The sequence below is a fragment of the Entelurus aequoreus genome, linkage group LG15 (assembly GCF_033978785.1).
Source record: "Entelurus aequoreus isolate RoL-2023_Sb linkage group LG15, RoL_Eaeq_v1.1, whole genome shotgun sequence".
NCBI classification, from domain to species: domain Eukaryota; kingdom Metazoa; phylum Chordata; class Actinopteri; order Syngnathiformes; family Syngnathidae; genus Entelurus; species Entelurus aequoreus.
Genome location: NC_084745.1, coordinates 10322236 through 10341917, shown reverse-complemented (window position 1 = coordinate 10341917; position 19682 = coordinate 10322236). Strand labels below are relative to the sequence as shown.

General features: G+C 39.0%; 1 protein-coding gene across 1 annotated transcript in view; it reads left to right on the top strand.

Annotated features, from left to right (window-relative positions):
- The first annotated feature begins 2631 nt into the window (after nucleotides 1–2631).
- The window catches only part of LOC133629790 (sodium channel protein type 4 subunit alpha-like), a 170470-nt gene continuing 153419 nt past the window's right edge, over nucleotides 2632–19682 (top strand). Inside the window, exons 1-4 of the mRNA XM_062020788.1 lie at nucleotides 2632–2826; nucleotides 2938–3021; nucleotides 12016–12180; nucleotides 12327–12470. Of these exons, the coding sequence (XP_061876772.1) occupies nucleotides 2971–3021; nucleotides 12016–12180; nucleotides 12327–12470 (360 nt within the window). The 5' untranslated portion in view covers nucleotides 2632–2826; nucleotides 2938–2970. The remainder of the gene's footprint in view (nucleotides 2827–2937; nucleotides 3022–12015; nucleotides 12181–12326; nucleotides 12471–19682) is intronic.

Below are 19682 nucleotides of genomic sequence, written 5' to 3'. Positions count from 1 at the left end.
TCGACTAGATACGCTACTCTACTTGGTATCATTACAGTGGATGTCAGGTGTGGAGCCACCAATGGCATTTGTTTACATTTTGACGCCGATGAGCTACGGTGTGTAGTGAAGTGAAGTGGCGGACCGGTACTTTTCAGAGGCAGAATAGTATCGAATATGATTCATTAGTATTGCAGTACTATACTAATACCGGTATACCGTACAACCCTAATAGAAAGTATTTAGCAACAGCCCCAAACACGTGTGTCAGAACAGATGCGCAAGCACATTTTTACATGATAATATATCATATTTTAAGTGTTTATTACACTTTGCATTCATATTTTGCTGTTTTTTTTAATGTATGTTGTATTTTGCTTGATTGTAAAAGATACACAACTATCAAAGAGCTGGTCTGAGAAGTAAAAGAGGAGCGACGTTCGTATGTTGTCAATATTCAGTGTTTCATTGTTCATAGTTAATATTGTAAATCCCACTTTCTTTATTTTCATGTACATTTTGTGTGTCCCATTCAGTAAAAAACTGTAAAAATACACTCTGTTTTTTATGAGGTGGTCTGTCATAACGGACATGTCGTAGTCGGACATTGTGACTTTTGGTATTAGTGTTCCTGAAAAAAAGGGACCCAAACACACATACTGTAGAGCAGATTTTTTAAATAAATGTGAATATATCATTTATACACACATACACATTGGCCCCCAAGACACGTTTTTTTCTCTCAATGTGGCCCCCGGAGTCAAAATATTAGCCCACCTCTGCTCTACGTCATACAGTATATGTTCATTGAAGTCTTCTCTCTTTTGGCATATTGGTCATCCTTATCACGATCATCCTTAAGGATGGTTAGCGAACACGGCCCTTTTCCGGCACCGACCGAATCCCTCCGGTCCTACTGGGCACCGATTCGCGTAAATTTCATCCCCGATACCTTAATTGTGCGTGACGTCACGCCGGGTTGCCGGCTCTTCGTACTTTGGCACTTGGTGATCACTCCAGCAGCACTGAGAGCGGACAATGCCAAACTACCTCTAGGTAATGTTGCAATTTTAAATGCCAAAGAAGTCTCCAACATTAGTTAAGTAAGGCTCAACTTTTCCAAAAAAAAAAGTTTCGGAAAAGCTTTGCTATTGACATGCTACTGTTTAGCATTAGCGATTTTACATGGCGATTTCAACGCCTCCAGTAGTGTGCATGAGAGTGTTTCAGTAGTGTGTTGAGAGAAAAAAAATTCAGTAGTGTGTGAGAGAGAGAAAATTCACTAGTGTGTATGAGTGTTTAAGTAGAGTGTATGAGAGTGTTTCAGTAGTGTGTGTGAGAGTGTTTCAGTAGTGTGTGAGAGTGTTTCAGTAGTGTGTGTGAGTGTTTCAGTAGTGTGTCGAGAGAAAAAAATGTCAGTACTGTGTGAGAGAGAGAAAATTCAGTAGTGTGTATGAGAGTGTTTAAGTAGTGTGTATGAGAGTGTTTCAGTAGTGTGTCGAGAGAAAAAAATGTCAGTACTGTGTGAGAGAGAGAAAATTCAGTAGTGTGCATGAGAGTGTTTAAGTAGTGTGTATGAGAGTGTTTCAGTAGTGTGTCGAGAGAAAAAAATTTCAGTAGTGTGTGAGAGAGAGAAAATTCACTAGTGTGTATGAGTGTTTAAGTAGTGTGTATGAGAGTGTTTCAGTAGTGTGTGTGAGAGTGTTTCAGTAGTGTGTGAGAGTGTTTCAGTAGTGTGTGTGAGTGTTTCAGTAGTGTGTCGAGAGAAAAAAATTTCAGTACTGTGTGAGAGAGAGAAAATTCAGTAGCGTGTATGAGAGTGTTTAAGTAGTGTGTATGAGAGTGTTTCAGGAGTGTGTGTGGGAGAGTGTTTCAGTAGTGTGTGTGTGAGAGTGTTTCAGTAGTGTGTGAGAGTGTTTCAGTAGTGTGTGTGAGTGTTTCAGTAGTGTGTGTGAGAGAAAAAAAATTCAGTAGTGTGTATGAGTTTTTAAGTAGTGTGTATGAGAGTGTTTCAGTAGTGTGTGAGAGTGTTTCAGTAGTGTGTGAGAGTTTTTCAGTAGTTTGTGTGAGTGTTTCAGTAGTGTGTGTGAGAGAAAAAAAATTCAGTAGTGTGTATGAGAGTGTTTCAGTAGTGTGTATGAGAGTGTTTCAGTAGTGTGTGTGAGAGTGTTTCAGTAGTGTGTGTGAGAGTGTTTCAGGAGTGTGTGAGAGAAAAAGCATTAGCGATTTTACATGGCGACGTCAACGCCTCCATTTAAAAAAAAAAAAGAAAACTACGACTTAAGATGCATGTTGCAATCAAATGGCTGATGCGGAATAAGTACAACACTTACATTAGCAACACTTTTTAGGGTGCAACAAAAGACAAGAACTCATTAGCCAGCACACTATACCAGACCTATTCAACTGGCAGCCCGTGGGCTACCGCTTTTCCTTTGGCCCACTGAACATCATCTCTATTGTGTAATTATAATTATATGCTTTTACTTGTAATTGTATTGAATTGTGGACCCCAGGAAGACTAGTGGGTTGTTGAGGCAACCAGCTAATGGGGATCCTTAATAAAAAATAAAATCAAATCACCCAAATAGGCTTGATGGAACCTTTAAAACGAGGGTTGGCAGCTCCCTCCATCAGTGTGTGAATGTGTGTGTGAATGTGGAAATACTGTCAAAGCGCTTTGAGTACCTTGAAGGTAGAAAAGCGCTATACAAGTATAACACATTTATCATTTAATTTGGTCATGCGTGCAGTACTTCCGCCACCCCCAGAGGGCAACAGTGAGGCATATGTGTCACAATGAAGCAGCCGTGGGGTGAGTAGAAGAAGACTACACATTCAACCCTGGTAAAAAAAGAATTCTAAATTAATTGCAAAAATCTGACTTTTAACAACAACTGGACAACAAAGTATGAATGTTCTGACTCGAGTCATTGTTTTCTGGCGGACCTTTTTAAGCGACGGACACATTGATCTGGACAAGCAGCAACAATGCTAGACACCCACACGTGTTACTTCATCACGAAACTTGGTCAAATCTTTGTAAGTAGATATCATTTGTATATAAAGATATTTAGTTTGTTTTGTATTGAAAAATGGCTGGCTTCGTGATGTATTTTGTATTCGTGGTCGTGTTGTTTTTTTGTCTGAGAGTGACGATCAAGCCTTGTTTAATACCTGTAGTGCTAAATTTGACCAGTAGAGGGCGACAACGCTTATAGTGATGAGCCACATACAATGTTTTGTGTATGAATGTTGTGTCATTTCTATATGTTTAAACATTTGTAGTTTATTGTGTGAATGTATTAACACTCAACCTTCTATTTTATTTATGTAAAATACACAATGGAGATTATTTATGTAAAATACGCAATGGACGTTATACTTTTGTTATGTTTATTTTATGTTTATATTTTCAGTCTTCCAAACCTAAATGAAGGAAGAAGTGTAATGCAATGAAACTAAGGAAGGAAACTAATTCAAAAGAGGGAACATCAATCCTACTATTGTTAACTAGCTGCACACGCTGGAAACGAGTAGCGAGGGCAGAATAATTGATTTATTAACCGTGCAGTTTGAAAGCCGATGTGTTTACTTTGCAATTAAGTAAACGGTCTCAAAGAACTATAACCTGCGGGGGCACTTTCTGACAAAACAGCCACATTTCGATGTACAGCCTTGGGCTCTTGAAACTGCAGCCCTCTTTATTATGGAGTTGAATAGCCATGTTCTATAGTATCCGTTATTGGCACTTCTGATTCGTTTTTGTTGCACAAAATCAGCCATATGCATTGCTTAGTTGGACTTTCATATATAGTATAGTATAGCTACTGTAGTGTAAAAAAAAATGTCATGTGGAATATACAGTCGCGATCAAAAGTTTACATACACTTGTAAAGAACATAACGTCATGGCTGTCTTGAGTTTCTAATAATTTCTACAACTCTTATTTTTTTGTGATAAAGTGATTGGAGCACATACTTGTTGGTCACAAAAATATTCATGAAGTTTGGTTCTTTTATGAATTTACTATGGGTCTACTGAAAATGTGACCAAATCTGCTGGGTCAAAAGTATACATACAGCAATGTTAGTGTTTGGTTACTTGGCAAGTTTCACTGCAATAAGGCACTTTTGGTAGCCATCCACAAGCTTCTGGTTGAATTGTTGACCACTCCTCTTGACAAAATTGGTGCAGTTCAGCTAAATTTGTTGGTTTTCTGACATGGACTTGTTTCTTCAGCATTGTCCACATGTTTAAGTCAGGACTTTGGGAAGGCCATTCTAAAACCTTCATTCTAGCCTGATTTAGCCTTTCCTTTACCACTTTTGACGTGTGTTTGGGGTCGTTGTCCTGTTAGAACACCCAGCTGCGCCCAAGAACCAACCTCCGGGCTGATGATTTTAGGTTGTACTGAAGAATTTGGACGTAATCCTCCTTTTTCATTGTCCCATTTACTCTCTGTAAAGCACCAGTTCCATTGGCAGCAAAACAGGCCCAGAGCATAATACTACCACCACCATGCTTGACGGTGTTTCATCTGACCACAGAACTTTCCTCCAGAAGGTCTTATCTTTGTCCATGCGATGTCAGATGAAATTTCCGACCTCGTAACTGCATGGCTCACAACTTGGCTGTAACGTCATTCCTTGCCTTGACTTCCATTGTCTGAGGTAAATGCAATGGAGTATAAGACAGCTAGTCTGATGCCACAAGACACTGTGTTGTGTAACGTGTGGATTTTTGAGTTTTTGGATGTGGTTGTGTGTGGAAATGGAGTGGAATGATACCAGTTCAAGTGTTGCAAATGAAATAAATAAGAAAAGATGAACAAAACTCACTGTTCAGGCTTATGAAAATAAGATTGAAAGGCTCCGAGGACAACATCAAGCACGAGTAAAGAAGATTAAAGGAGTTATAGGAGAAATTAATGAGCAGATGCAAAATGCAGATAATGTTGGAGAAATACAGTCTGGAAAATATATTCTGCAAGTCATTTGCATAATGCTGTGGTTTCAACGCTTCCTGCTAATGAACAGGAGAACCAAAATGTTTGGTTTATAAACACAAAACTGCTTTTGTGAAAGACGCTCACAAATGGATTTGAGAGATTGGTCAAAAAGTACAAGCTGCCACAGAGGGCGCTGTTGAGCAGTCAGGTGTGGAAGTTGCCATGGATGACAACACTTCAAGCACTTCACAGACTATAAGGATGGATACTGTTGAAGATGAAATCCATCCCAGTGACAGTGTTTCAAACATATCCAGGAAGTCAAAATACAAAGCTTAGTTGTAAGTAGATGCTATACATCATCCGCCAGAATTAAAGCTGAGGCTGAAGAGGCTGCTGTTCTGTTTTGGCAAAAGCGACTAAAGGAAAGACATGCTTTATACCAGCCAAAGAAGCTTCTAAGGAAGAAGAAGGAAGAGCTGGACTTGTACACAGACTCGGCTGCTTCTATGGGAAAAGTACATGTGTTAAATAAAAGCTGCAGAAAAATCCTGTGCGTCTCGTATTTCTGCTAAATCTGATGGCATGGATTCATATTATGATGCACTTTATGCTGAGCCTTATGTTCCTGTTTACACAAGACATACATCTTTGAAAAGGAGGTGTGGCCAGTGGCTTGCCTTTGAACTGTGTTGGTGTTAGTTCCTGAAGTAGTTGAGGAGCAAACCAGTGCCACAATGTCAAGACCTTTTCAGCCTGCATCACATGATTTGTTACAGTGCTTTGAGCCAACTGCACCTATAACACGTAACAGCTCTGATCGGACTTACTGTTTTGGAAAAGCAGAATAAAATTACATCTTTATTGGTAAAACAACAACTTTTTATTTGACCTAAACAGGAGTTGCAGATTTTTGGCGGAAATCCGTTGCTATATCAAACGCTTGTACAAGCTTTTGAACATGATATTGAAGAAAGAACACAAAACCATCAGGCCCGTTTATACGATCGAGAACAGTATCCCAGAGATCTCATTAGAAGCTGTCAATACATACCAAATCAACTTGGATACAATAAAGCAAAATCATTGCTCCAACAGCATTTTGGAGACCTATTTAAAATATTGTCAGCTTAAATGGAGAAATTACTCATTGGGCCAGTAAATAGGTCAGAAGACAAGGCTTTGCAATCATGTCGTTTTTTGTTGAGAGTGCTGCAATGCCATGGAGGATTCACTGTGTGACTTAAATGTTTCTGTAAACATGCAAACCGTTGTAAAGAAACTACTGTTTGAAGTTAGAGACAGATGAATAGGGATGATGTTTGATAAGAAATTATCGAGTTTGAGCCCATTATCGAATCCTCTTATCGAACCGATTCCTTATCGATTCTCTTATCGAATCCAGATAGGTTGTTGTATATGGGAAAAAACACACAATATTTTGTTTAACAAAAGCTCACTTTTATTATATAACAAAAAAATAAAATAAAATAAATAAATAAATATTGACTGTTGTTACCCCCCTAAAAAAGTAAAATAAAATAAATAAATATTGACTGTTGTTACCCAAAGTATATTAAGTGGGATTTTTCAGAAAAACAAATATATACAGTAATACAAAAACAACCTGTCTCTGTGATCACTATAGGTGTATAAATAACAATATAGTGTTAAATAAAATCAGTCCCTTGGGCACGAAACTGAAAATAATACAGCGCTCCAAAAAGTGCACTTCTGCTGCTATTGGAACATCCTTCTGGGGTCCATCAGTGTGGCCTCCTCCAGGAATGACTCCACGACACCTTTCTCTAACCTTCAGGTTATGTACGGCCTGATCATGTTTCCTCATGCTTGTTGTACTTCCCCCCCCCTTACATGAGAACGAAGCCTGGCAATAATTGCAGATAGCCGTTTCCTCGTCGTATTTTTTTGTAAAATGAAGCGATGCCTTGAGGCGCTTCTTCCGGTCCATTGTTGTTGCTGCTTCTGTACCTGCCGCCTAATGACTGAGCTACGTCATTTCCTAGGACGTGCCACAGGGCATTTCCTGTGGGACGGGATTCGTTCCCAGGGATTCGAATAAAGAACCAACTCTTTTTCTTTACTATAGTGGCCTCGGTAACGGGAACCGGTTCTCAAAAAGGGATTCGAGTCCATGGAATCGGTTCTTTTCTTATCGAACGGTTCTTTTCTTATCGAACAACCGGGAGAACCGGTTTCGAACATCATCCCTACAGATGAAGAAGTGTTGCCTGTAACCCACAAGACAAAATTTAATAGAAAAGCAACGTTTAAAGACATTACAGAGTTTGTGTAGAAGCAAGTGAAGATCACTAGTGATTATGTGTTTGAAATTCCTTTGCAACAAAAAAGGATACCAAAACTTACCTGTTATAAAAAGGCTAGAGGTAGTAGTTTTTCCGCTGCATTGTTGAGCCTGGTTCTAGGAAGAACTTACTTGGGATGAAAACTTGTCTGTTTTGTGGAGCTGGACATTCCTTGAATGTGTGTCTTCTATGGGAGGAAAGGACACACAAAAAGAAGATGTTGTTTTTGAAAGACGATAGGCTTTGGCTGTTTGTTTAGTCGGCACAGAAACAAAGACTGCGCAAGGTGTCTTGTATGTATCTACTCTAAAGACAAGACTGGGCCTGCAAACAACACTGTGCACTTTCTATATTGCCTGTACAAATAAAGCCCAAGAAAGGAAACGAGACACTTGTTACATACGCATTTTTTTACCCTGGAAGTATAGCCTAGTTTTGTACTGAGCAGCTTATAAATAGGCTGAATCTGAAGGTAAGGAAAATAGAAATACTCCTCAGAACAATTGGACAGGAGAAAGTAGTTGGCAGCAATATATCAGAATTAGAAGTGGCTGGATTGTACTCAGACCTCTTTTGTAATCTACCCGAGATCTTTACACAAAAGAGCATTCCAGTTCATAATTGTAATATCCCTCATATCAAAGATCAGAAGGAGATCAATGCAAATGTTAACCTTCTAATTGGTCCTAATGTTCCTCTAGCATTAGAGCCATGGGAAGTGGTTCACACTGTTAATGGAGGCCCGTATGCTGTAAAGACCATCTTGGGTTGGACAGTTAATGGTCCTCTCAGAGGAGATTGCCACATTAATGAGCATTGGTTGCGGTCAGATATAACTGTATATTGTTTTTCTGTGGTGAGATTTGATAAACTTCGGGAGAATCATTGGACTTCCCTGGTACTGCACAGGATAAACAAACTGAACTCTATAGAGAGGATAAGCACTTCAGGGATGTCATCTCCGAGACATCCAAGCTCGTCAACAGTCATTGCAATGTTGGATTGCCATCAAGACAAAACGACCTCAAGATGCCAAACAGAACAAGTTGAAAAGGAGACTGAATAACAACCCATTCTTCTGTCTTCATGTCTCAGTAATGAGCTGGAATGCGTGTTAGCGGCTATGTGGAGTAAGGTCCTGCTGACCAGCTAGACCATTGTGATGGTAAGGTGTGGTGTTTACAGTACCTCACGATTGTGTACACCATTCTAAAAAGGAGACGCTGCAGCGGCTAGTGACTTTGGATCCCTCTCTAGGGAAGGACAAGCATGACACTGTAAACGGCTGTTTTGGATCAAGGAGAAAAAGTTGCTTGCATGTTCAGAGGATCATGGACGTGACTTGCTTGGAGTGCAGAACCTCAGGAAGAATAACAGAATGGCTTGAAGCTGAGCTTTGAGCCCACGAGCTCGCCATAATGTTGGTGCTGGTCACAGGAAAGAAACTGTTTGTACACCGTTGGCCAAGAGGAGATCCAGCAGAGACTGTCCCAGTTTGTTGATTACTGGGAAGAACTCAAAGACTTACTTGGAGTATGGGGTCAGAGGCTGGAAGAATCATTGGACTAGGTTTGTGACAATTTATGGAAGAGGAAACATGGATTACGGCAGCACGGTGAAACAGGGGTTAGTGCGTGTGCCTCACAATGCCAAGGTCCTGGGTTCGATCTCTGGGCTCGAGCAGTCTTATTTCACAGCGGAGGAGACGGCAGCTCTTCCAAGGCACTGCGCCCCGATTCCTTCCTTTTCTCCCTCTGTCAGCTCTTCCTTTGCCGATATTAATGTAAGTGGATTTTACTATTTGAAATGTTTGTTGTTGTAGCAATATGGTTGTTAAAGTTAAGATTTTTGTGATTTCTGATCGTTGTGAGGGCACACTGTGGGTGTGTGCGTGTTGGCAGAGCAGCGCATTGTTGTTTTGGCTTATTAATAAATAGAAAGTTCATCTATCACCCTCTGATCATGTTTGTTTGATATACAGTACTGTATAGCACCTTATATTGTGTTGAAAGTGTACAAACCTTCAGTAAAATATGGACTTTTGTCGAGGATGGAGCCTATTTTTCCTTTTTACATTGTTTATGGAGAAATTTGCTTCACTCTACAAACTTTTCGATTTACGAACCCTGTTCAAATCGAGATTCCACTGTATGGATTTTTTGTAGCAATGGGATTATCAGTATTGGATCTTTTTGTTATATGTATTTGTTGAATGGTGTTTGTGTCCTACATGCATAAAGGTGATTGGTAATTATTGTACTGTGATCATTTGGGGCCGGAATGTAGGCGCTACACTTTTTATTGCCCTAAGTTGTGAATGTATGTGATGGGCCACCTGAGCACTGCACTGGTTGGTTGTGGTCTTTTCGTTATAGTAAGCCCATACACCTGTGGTGCAGTGGCATGGATGATGGTGGCGGGGTGAGCTTGGGGGAGAAACTTTTTGTTGAAGGTCTTTTACGTTGTCTACGTCCTAAAACAGTGGTCCCCAAACCATAACTGAATACGACCCGCCGGCGTCCAAAATCCGGCCCGCGGGAAGTCTCAAGTTTTTAGGTTTTATTTGTCTGACGGCTTCTATGTTAGCTACCTCTCTTTGTTTATAATGTCTATTTTATGCTCCCCTCTTTTTGCTGCAGCTGATACACATACTGTAATACTGTACATCAGGGGTGTCCAACTCATTTTAGCTCAGGGGCCGCATGGAGAGATAAATCTGTGCACACGCGGGCCGGACTATTAAAATCATGGCATTGAAACTAAAAAAATAGAGACAACTTCGGATTGTTTTCTTTTTCTTACTTTGGCCGAAAATAGAACAAACACATTGTGAAAATATTACAATAAAAGTATAGAAAAAAATACCCGGCAGCGGTAAAGTTTAGATCAGGCAGTGTTTCCCACACATTCATTTATTTGTGGCGGCCCGCCACGAAAGAATTACGTCTGCCACAAATATTTGTATTTATTTATTTATTTATTTTTGTCCTGTCCAGCTTCTCAGGCAAATCATATAGTTGATGTAGATGCCCATATAGGCTGTTCAGATTTACTTTACAAAAGAGAAGTGTAGGATACTTCTCTTGTTGCCTTATTTGTATTTGACCACTACTGTTTTCTGTTTATTTGTTACTGACTGTGGCAGGACACCTCTGCCTCTGTTTCACTTTATGTTGCTGGTAAATAATATGGTTGTAGTTGTAGACTAAAGTTAAATTATTTAGTATGCACTAATTAAAGGGGCAGAGCTTTAAGAGACATTTTAGCTTTTATATTTTATAAGATATATTTTTTGTAAGAACCACAATTAATAAATATATTTCAGTGAATAACTTATTGTTCAAATCTGTATATAAATATGTACATAAAGTGTTGTAATTATATTGTAAAATGGATGGATGGATGGACGTTTAAAACAAAGCTGTTATTATTAATTAGTAAGTATACATTTTTTGAGCCTTTTTAGAGAAAATCATATCATTGTAGTAAATTATGCAAATTACTCGATGATGTCATGGTGACCACGCAGAATAGCCACGCCCATAGTCACGCCCCCATCACCACAGGTATCTTGGCAGTTTATGGGAAACACTGTCAGGGGTCTCCAAACTACGACCCGCGAGCCGAATATGTCCAAAATCCGGCCCGTGGGAAGTCTCCTTTCTAATTTATTTTAGACTTAGACTTAGACTTAGACTTCCTTTTTATTGTCATTCAAATTTGAACTTTACAGTAGAGATAAGAACAAAATTTTGTTTTATTAGCTCATGGTAGTGCAGGATAAAAAAGCAATAAGGTGCAGATATAAATAAATAGATTACTGTACAGATAAATATATTGCACTTTTGCATATGAATCCAGGTTTATGGATGCATGTTATATTGTCTTTATATTCCGGCGAGTTAATCCATTTTTGGGGGGAATTGAGGGGATTATTATGATGCGTTCAAGAGTCTTAAGGCCTGAGGGAAGAAGCTGTTACAGAACCTGGAGGTTCTGCTTCGGAGGCTGCGGAACCTCTTTCTAGAACCTCTTTCTACCGCTTGTTACTCTCGGGGTCTTCCAGCCGCTCAGGCAAATCATATTGGCTAAAAATGCATATATATAGTCAAGGTTTATCCGTTATACAGTGCTCAATACCGGTGTAGAGCGGAATATACGTTAGGTCAGGAATAAACACAGAGGCTATTTCATCCCGACAAGCCTGTTTTGCAGGTTTCCCTGCTCGTCAGGGGATTTAAATCAGGGAAAGCTGATTTTTCCTGACCTCTAACGTATATATATTAACCCAATGGGGCCCCTGAGTCAAAAAGTTTGGGAACCCCTGTCCTACAGTATATGTTTGTTGAGGTCTTTTTCATTATTTTGGCATATTGGCTATTTCTGTCATCTTCCTCATCATCATATAAAGTGCGTGCCTGTTTACTGTCAGGAGCAATAAACACACATATGATCAGTCTGACCCCTTGTTTGGAGGAACTTTTGAATTTATACGCCACTCTGCTGTATCTCACGCTCTCTTAAAGCTAAGAAATACACCCGAGACCCTTTATAGATTTAGCTTCCCATTTTTTTCCTTATTATTATTATTATTATTATTAAAATAGTCATGAATTGCCTATTTGTCGCTGTAAAGTCTTTTTTCTTCTGCAGTTAGATGGTGAGCGAAAGAAAGTCAACCAGTGTGAAATCTTGGTTGGGTAATGTAGTAGTTAACTGTATGAGTCAAGGTTTGTGTGTGTGTGTGTGTGTGTGTAGCTGGTACTCTGGGCCAGTCAGCAGCAGGATCAGGATGAGAAGATGGCTGGCTGTGTGTTTCCAATGGGACCAGAGAGCTTTCAGCGCTTCACGCCGGACTCCCTGGCGGCCATCGAGCAGCGCATCGTCAAGGAGCAGGCCCGACGCAACAAACACTACCAGGAGGTAGACTGGAGGATTAAAGTAAAGATGACTTTAAAAAATAAATCAGACAGGTGAATAATAAAGGTGTGTGCGTGTGTGTGTGTGTGTGTGTGTGTGTGTGTGTGTGTGTGTGTGTGTGTGTGTGTGTGTGTGTGTGTGTGTGTTAGGACCTTGGTGACGTGGAGGTCCCTCGGCCCCGGGCTGACCTGGAGGCGGGAAAACAGCTGCCGCGCATCTATGCCGACATCCCTTCTCACCTGGTGGGCGTCCCCCTGGAGGACATCGACCAGTACTACTTCAGAGATAAACGGGTAGGTGTGAGGCGTCCTCCTGGGCACCAGGGGGCGCTATGTAACGGGAGTCGCTTTCTCTTTTTGTTTGTGTTGCAGTTCATTTTTCTTTCATTGAAGCACCAACTTTACTGATTTTTTTTTTCGGGACAAAAAGATAAGTGGAAGCGATGATGCGAGGCTGGCGAGCGATGAGTCTACTTCCCCCGCCAGCCTCGCTTCCTCTTGAGGGACTTTCCTCGTCCTGGTCCTTCCTGTCTCAAATAGTTTTTTGTGCCAGTTTGGCATCAGGAAGCACAAACAAAACCAAAAAGATAACACATTCAACACCTCCGCTGGTCTCGTTAAAATTCTTATTTACCTGAGTTGTCTCACCTGCGTTTAAAGCATAAGAACCCAGACCTATTTCTTCTTGGGGATGAAGGATGTACCACAGACCAAGTGGAACACAAAACACTTTTCTGATACCTCTGTTTCCAATAATAATCCTCTATGTGCAATAAGACCCACTGTGTACATAAAACCTTTATTTGTTTCAACTTTTGTCTTTCTTGCACAATTTTTTTTATTTTATATTTTAACTCGCTGGAAATAGCCGATAACAAGGTTTCTTGGGGCCCAACTTTTCCAGTACAAAGGGCCCACTCAAATATTAGGAATCCTGCTATTGATTTTGAGAGTTTTTCAATACTTATATCTAACCTATTTAGTTTACAACCTTGTCAAATGATATGAAAGCATGTGTTAATCACAAAGATGTTTTATTTATTTAACACATAAACCTTAGGCTTTGGTCAGGCTGATTAGAAAAATAAGTACAAACCAGGGATGTCCGATAATGGCTTTTTTGCTGATATCCGATATTCCGATATTGTCCAACTCTTAATTACCGATACCGATATCAACCGATACCGATATATACAGTCGTGGAATTAACACATTATTATGCCTAATTTGGACAACCAGGTATGGTGAAGATAAGGTCCTTTTTTAAAAAATTAATAAATTAAAAACATTTTCTTTAATAAAAAATAAAGTAAAACAATATAAAAACAGTTACATAGAAACTAGTAATTAATGAAAATTACTAAAATTAACTGTTAAAGGTTAGTACTATTAGTGGACCAGCAGCATGCACTATCATGTGTGCTTACGGACTGTATCCCTTGCAGACTGTATTGATATATATTGATATATAATGTAGGAACCAGAATATTAATAACAGAAAGAAACAACCCTTTTGTGTGAATGAGTGTGAATGGGGGAGGGAGGTTTTTTGGGTTGGTGCACCAATTGTAAGTGTATATTGTGTTTTTTATGTTGATTTAATAAAAAACAAAAATATAAAACCGATACTGATAATTAAAAAAACGATACCGATAATTTCCGATATTACATTTTAAAGCATTTATCGACCAATAATATCGGCAGGCCGATATTATCGGACATCTCTAGTACAAACCGAATATACTGTATAAGAAGGGACTCATAAATAACAGACACAAATACATTTACATACAATTGTTGTACTGAAATAAACTAAATTAATAATGAATATGGTTCCTAACTAAACTGTCAATAAAATTAAAGTCCAAATAAAAATACAGTTTCACAATTTTAGTCATAATTTTTTGCGCTTAAGAGACTTCTCCATGACTTTAGCTCCAGAGTTCAAACTCCAGCCTGTTGGTTTGAATTTGTCACTACTGCCGCAAGTGGTGGAAAAGTGTTGTGCCGATGCGGCCCATACGGACCACAGCTGAGAAAGAAATATTTTTCTTTAGCGGCCCAAGAATGGACCGCCATGGTTGAACACTGGTCTATAAGCATGTTTGCACTGGTAAAGGAGCTGCTTCAATCTTAATCTTCAATAGCACATGAGTGTGCTGACAATAAAAAACGATTCCGTTCTAATCCCTTTTAAAAGGTCAGACCAAGACTGAATGGTACGAAAAAGCAATTATTCCCATAAGAAATAATGTAAATCCAATTAATTCATTCCAGACACCCACAGATATGACAACAACACACATTTTCTGGATAATAATTATAGATTTACCTGCAGAAAACAATGTGAAGTATAAGTAAATCATGAATAAATGTATAAACAAACATTTAACATCACATGAACATTTACTGAAGACTCTAGGCGAAGACGGCGATGAGCAGAGTGGGAGGAGGGCAAACCCACGCGGACACTACCTTCGTACTTTGCTACTTTATCAAAGAGCGAACACTCCCAACGTACTTATTTTGCTGTTGTACTCAAAAAAAACAAAAAAAAACAGAAAGTACCACGTGGGATTCTTTGTTTGGGCATTGGATTATGTGCAATGATACGTGGGCAAACAGACCACTTTGATGTTTGATGTACTGCATAAACACAAATCCTCTTAGTGCCTTGCATAAAAGGCCTTTTTGGCCATTTTTTTTCTTCATTTAAATGAATTTACTGAAAAAATATACCATATTTTCCGGACCATAGGGTGCACTGGATTATAAGACGCACTGCCGATGAATGGTCTATTTTCGATCTTTTTTCATATATAAGGCGCATTATAGGGCACATTAAAGGGGTCATATTAGGATTTTTTTTTTCTAAAAGTAAAAGACTTCCTTGTGGTCTACATAACATGTAGTGGTGGTTCTTTGGTCAAAATGTTGCATGGATGATGTTTTACAGATCATCTCCAAACCGCTTTCTGACAGTCGCTTAAGGATGCGCAGTTTTGTGGGCAGTCTTATTTATGTGGCTCACCTTCGGCAGCGTCTTCTCCCCATCATCTTTGTTGTAGCGGTGTAGCGTGCAAGGATGGGAGTGGAAGAAGTGTCAAAAGATGGAGCTAACTGTTTTAATGACATTCAGACTTTACTTCAATCAATAACGGAGCAGCATCTCCTCATCCGCCGGAAATGTGTCCCGTGAAAAACCGTACGACCGGAACTCTTTAATACCTAAAGTTCCTTGGGTGAATAATGTAAACTCACTATACCAGTATGTTTTAGCGCTTAATGGCAGATATAAGTAAGAACTTTACACTACTTTATATTAGAAATGGCAACAGCGGAGGATGAATGTCCCATAACAAGAAGATAGAGAAAAAGAAGAAGCTTATCGACTACAAAAGTCGGAGGCGCACAATTTTTCAGGACTTATGCAGATCCCAAATACAGATCAGCAAGTACCAAAAGGTAAGAAAAGTTGCTTTTTCATAATATTGCGAAACAAAACGTCAGATAATATGTCTTGCCTTATACACACACCATAATACTACTTAGGGATGTCCGATAATGGCTTTTTGCCGATATCCGATATGCCGATATTGTCCAACTCTTTAATTACCGATACCGATATCAACCGATACCGATATCAACCGATATATACAGTCGTGGAATTAACACATTATTATGCCTAATTTGGACAACCAGGTATGGTGAAGATAAGGTACTTTTTAAAAAAATGAATCAAATAAAATAAGATAAATAAATTAAAAACATTTTCTTGAATAAAAAAGAAAGTAAAACAATATAAAAACAGTTACATAGAAACTAGTAATTAATGAAAATTTGTAAAATTAACTGTTAAAGGTTAGTATTATTAGTGGACCAGCAGCACGCACAATCATGTGTGCTTACGGACTGTATCCCTTGCAGACTGTATTGATTTATATTGATATATGATATAGGAACCAGAATATTAATAACAGAAAGAAACAACCCTTTTGTGTGAATGAGTGTGAATGGGGGAGGGAGGTTTTTTGGGTTGGTGCACTAATTGTAAGTGTATCTTGTGTTTTTTATGTGGATTTAATAATAACAAATAAAAATAAAAAACGATACTGATAATTTAAAAAACGATACCGATAATTTCCGATATTACATTTTAACGCATATTATCGGACATCTCTAATACTACTCATATGTTGAAGCACAGTACAATCCATCAAGCGGTGCGGCTTCATAGCTTACCAAAGTCGTACTAAAACATTTTTGATACATTTTTGAGCACCGTGTGTAATGTTTTGTATTTTCAATGAAACATATAAAATGTTGGTGTTATTTACTTGAGTCATATTGCAGTCTACACATATCTCTTATGTGTGACTGCCATCATATTGCAGTCTACACGTATCTCTTATGTGTGACTGCCTTTTACTGATCACACTTATCATTTCACCATGTACCAAATAAAATAGCTTTGAGGTCGGTAGGCAAAACCAGAATTATTCCTTACATAAGGCGCACTGTCGAGTTTTGAGGGGAAAAAAAGATTTTTAAGTGCGCCTTATAGTCCGGAAAATACGGTAGTAACAAGAGTCAAATTGTAATATGTGACAATGTCAAATATTCCATCTATATTGAAATCTTCTTCGACTAGAAGAAACTGAAAAGGATAGTTGACACCCAATTAAAGGCGAAATAGCTTTTAAGGCTATGCTCACACTGCAGGTCAATTCCGATTTTTTTGTTAATATGTGATATGTATCAAAAAAAAAATATCAATGTGAACAGAACAATTCAGATTTTTTTCAAATTGAATCCAGGCCTAGTTTGCATGTGGATATAAATCCAACATATACATTCCATGCAACTGCAGTCTGGACGATTGGGTCATATTCATCCCACCCTTACTTCATCAAAAAGCGACAATGGTCACTATTCCTCGTCAAAATAGGCGGTTGCACAAAGAAAAAGTGGACAAATGAGCAGAAAACAGGACATGTTTTAGAACTCACTCCAATGTCCTTCCACTCCTGGCTCCGACTACTCGCCCACACGCTCCTCAGAATACACGTCAAAGAAAAAGCCCTTCAAAGCGCACAAGCCCAAATTCTCTTTCTTCTCAATCTCCTATGGGACCCCCAAACTGATCCATCAAGGAGCAGGGACCCTAAACTAAAATTGTGATTGGGTTTTAATTAAACTGGTCCTAAAGCAGTGGTTCTTAACCTTGTTGGAGGTACCGAACCCCACCAGTTTCATATGCGCATTCACCGAACCCTTCTTTAGTGAAAAATAAAATGTGTTTTTAAAAAAAAAAACATTAAACCCATGCTCCGGAGTATAATATTTAAGCATAATAAAGAAGGGAAAAAACATATAGAAATCACACTGGAGTATAAGTCACATTTTTTGGGGGTAATTTATTTGATAAAACCCAACACCAAGAATAGACATTTGAAAGACAATTTAAAATAAATAAAGAATAGTGAACAACAGGCTGAATAAGTGTACGTTATATGAGGCATAAATAACCAACTGAGAACGTGCCTGGTATGTTAACGTAACATATTATGGTAAGAGTCATTCAAATAACTATAACATATAGAACATGCTATACGTTTACCAAACAATCTGTCACTCCTAATCGCTAAATCCCATGAAATCTTATACGTCTAGTCTCTTACGTGAATGAGATAAATAATATTATTTGATATTTTACGGTAATGTGTTAATAATTTCACACATAAAGTAAGTCGCTCCTGAGTATAAGTCGCACCCCCGGCCAAACTATGAAAAAAACTGCGATTTATAGTCTGAAAAATACGGTATATAAAAAAAGTCTAATCAACCAAAATATTAACAAACCCTCCTGCAGTACATTTGCGGACCCCCTTTGGGTCACGGACCTCTGTCCTAAGGCAAATATTTTGGTAAAGAAAAGGTTGACCCCGATTGCATGAAATCCTTGAAATTGCCACACATGCATCAGGAGTGAGACCTCATAGAATGGGAGCCATATTTACTTCTGTAAACACACACCAGTGCATGCTGCAACCATTCTGTTCACATTAGAAATATTTGTTTGTAATGTGAACAACTACATAAAAAGACAGAATTTTAGGAAAAAGTCCAAATGAGACATTATACCATGCAGTGTGGATGGAGCCTTATAACCTTTTAATGTAGCAGTACAGTGGAAAACAAGTTGACTTTATATGCTTGATTGTGTTTCATTGTATCCATTAAACCAGTGGTCCCCAACCACCGGGCCGCGGCCCGGTACCGGTCCGTGGACCGATTGGTACCGGGCCGCGGCCCGGTACCGGTCCGTGGACCGATTGGTACCGGGCCGCACAAGATTTTTTTATTTTTTTATTTTTTTCATGAAATCAACATAAAAAACACAATATATACATTATAGATCAATACAGTCTGCAGGGATACAGTCCGTAAGCACACATAATTGTATTTATTTATGTAAAAAAAAAAAAACTTTTTTTTTTTTTTTTTTTTTAAATACACCCCCCACCGGTCCGTGGGACAAATTTTCAAGCATTGACCGGTCCGCAGCTACAAAAAGGTTGGGGACCACTGCATTAAACCATATCCAATTGTGTTTACAATCCGCAAAGTATGTGAAAATACTGTCTAAACATCACAAAATGCTGCAAATTCAGTCAACCATTTTGAATATTATATGCTCCGAATATCTACTCAGTGGCCTAGTGGTTAGAGTGTCCGCCCTGAGATCGGTAGGTTGTGAGTTCCAACCCCGGCCGAGTCATACCAAAGACTATAAAAATGGGACCCATTACCTCCCTGCTTGGCACTCAGCATCAGGGGTTGGAATTGGGGGTTAAATCACCAAAAATGATTCCCGGGCGCGGCCACCGCTGCTGCTCACTGCTCCCCTCACCTCCCAGGGGTTGATCAAGGGTGATGGGTCAAATGCAGAGAATAATTTCGCCACACCTAGTGTGTGTGTGACAATCATTGGTACTTTAACTTTAACTTTTTATCTTCTGCAATTTCCATAGATTGTACGTCCGTTCAGTAACACTTCTGGAAATATGCAAAAATTGTAAAGATATGCGCTGTTTATCATTCACACTCCTTATGTAAGACAAGAACACATACGCTTGGCTTTTTTTTTTTGCATTCGAAATTGTAAATAAATAGCTAACAATTGATTCAACAGATTGATGGTCGTCTATCGAGCCCATTTTACATGTCACAAAACCTCCAGAAAGCTCCAGCAATACTCCATTTACATGTCGTGACCTGAAAATGAACCAAATATGAGTGATATTGTTATTATAAGCGCCAACGCAGACGGACTATTTTAGCAGCGCCTTGATAGCCGTGAGATAATGCTAGCTTGCGCTGCTATTGTTGACACACACAGCCGGCGGCTGCTTTTGCATTGATTGATTGATTGAAACTTTTATTAGTAGAGTGCACAGTACAGTACATATTCCGTACAATTGACCACTAAATGGTAACACCCAT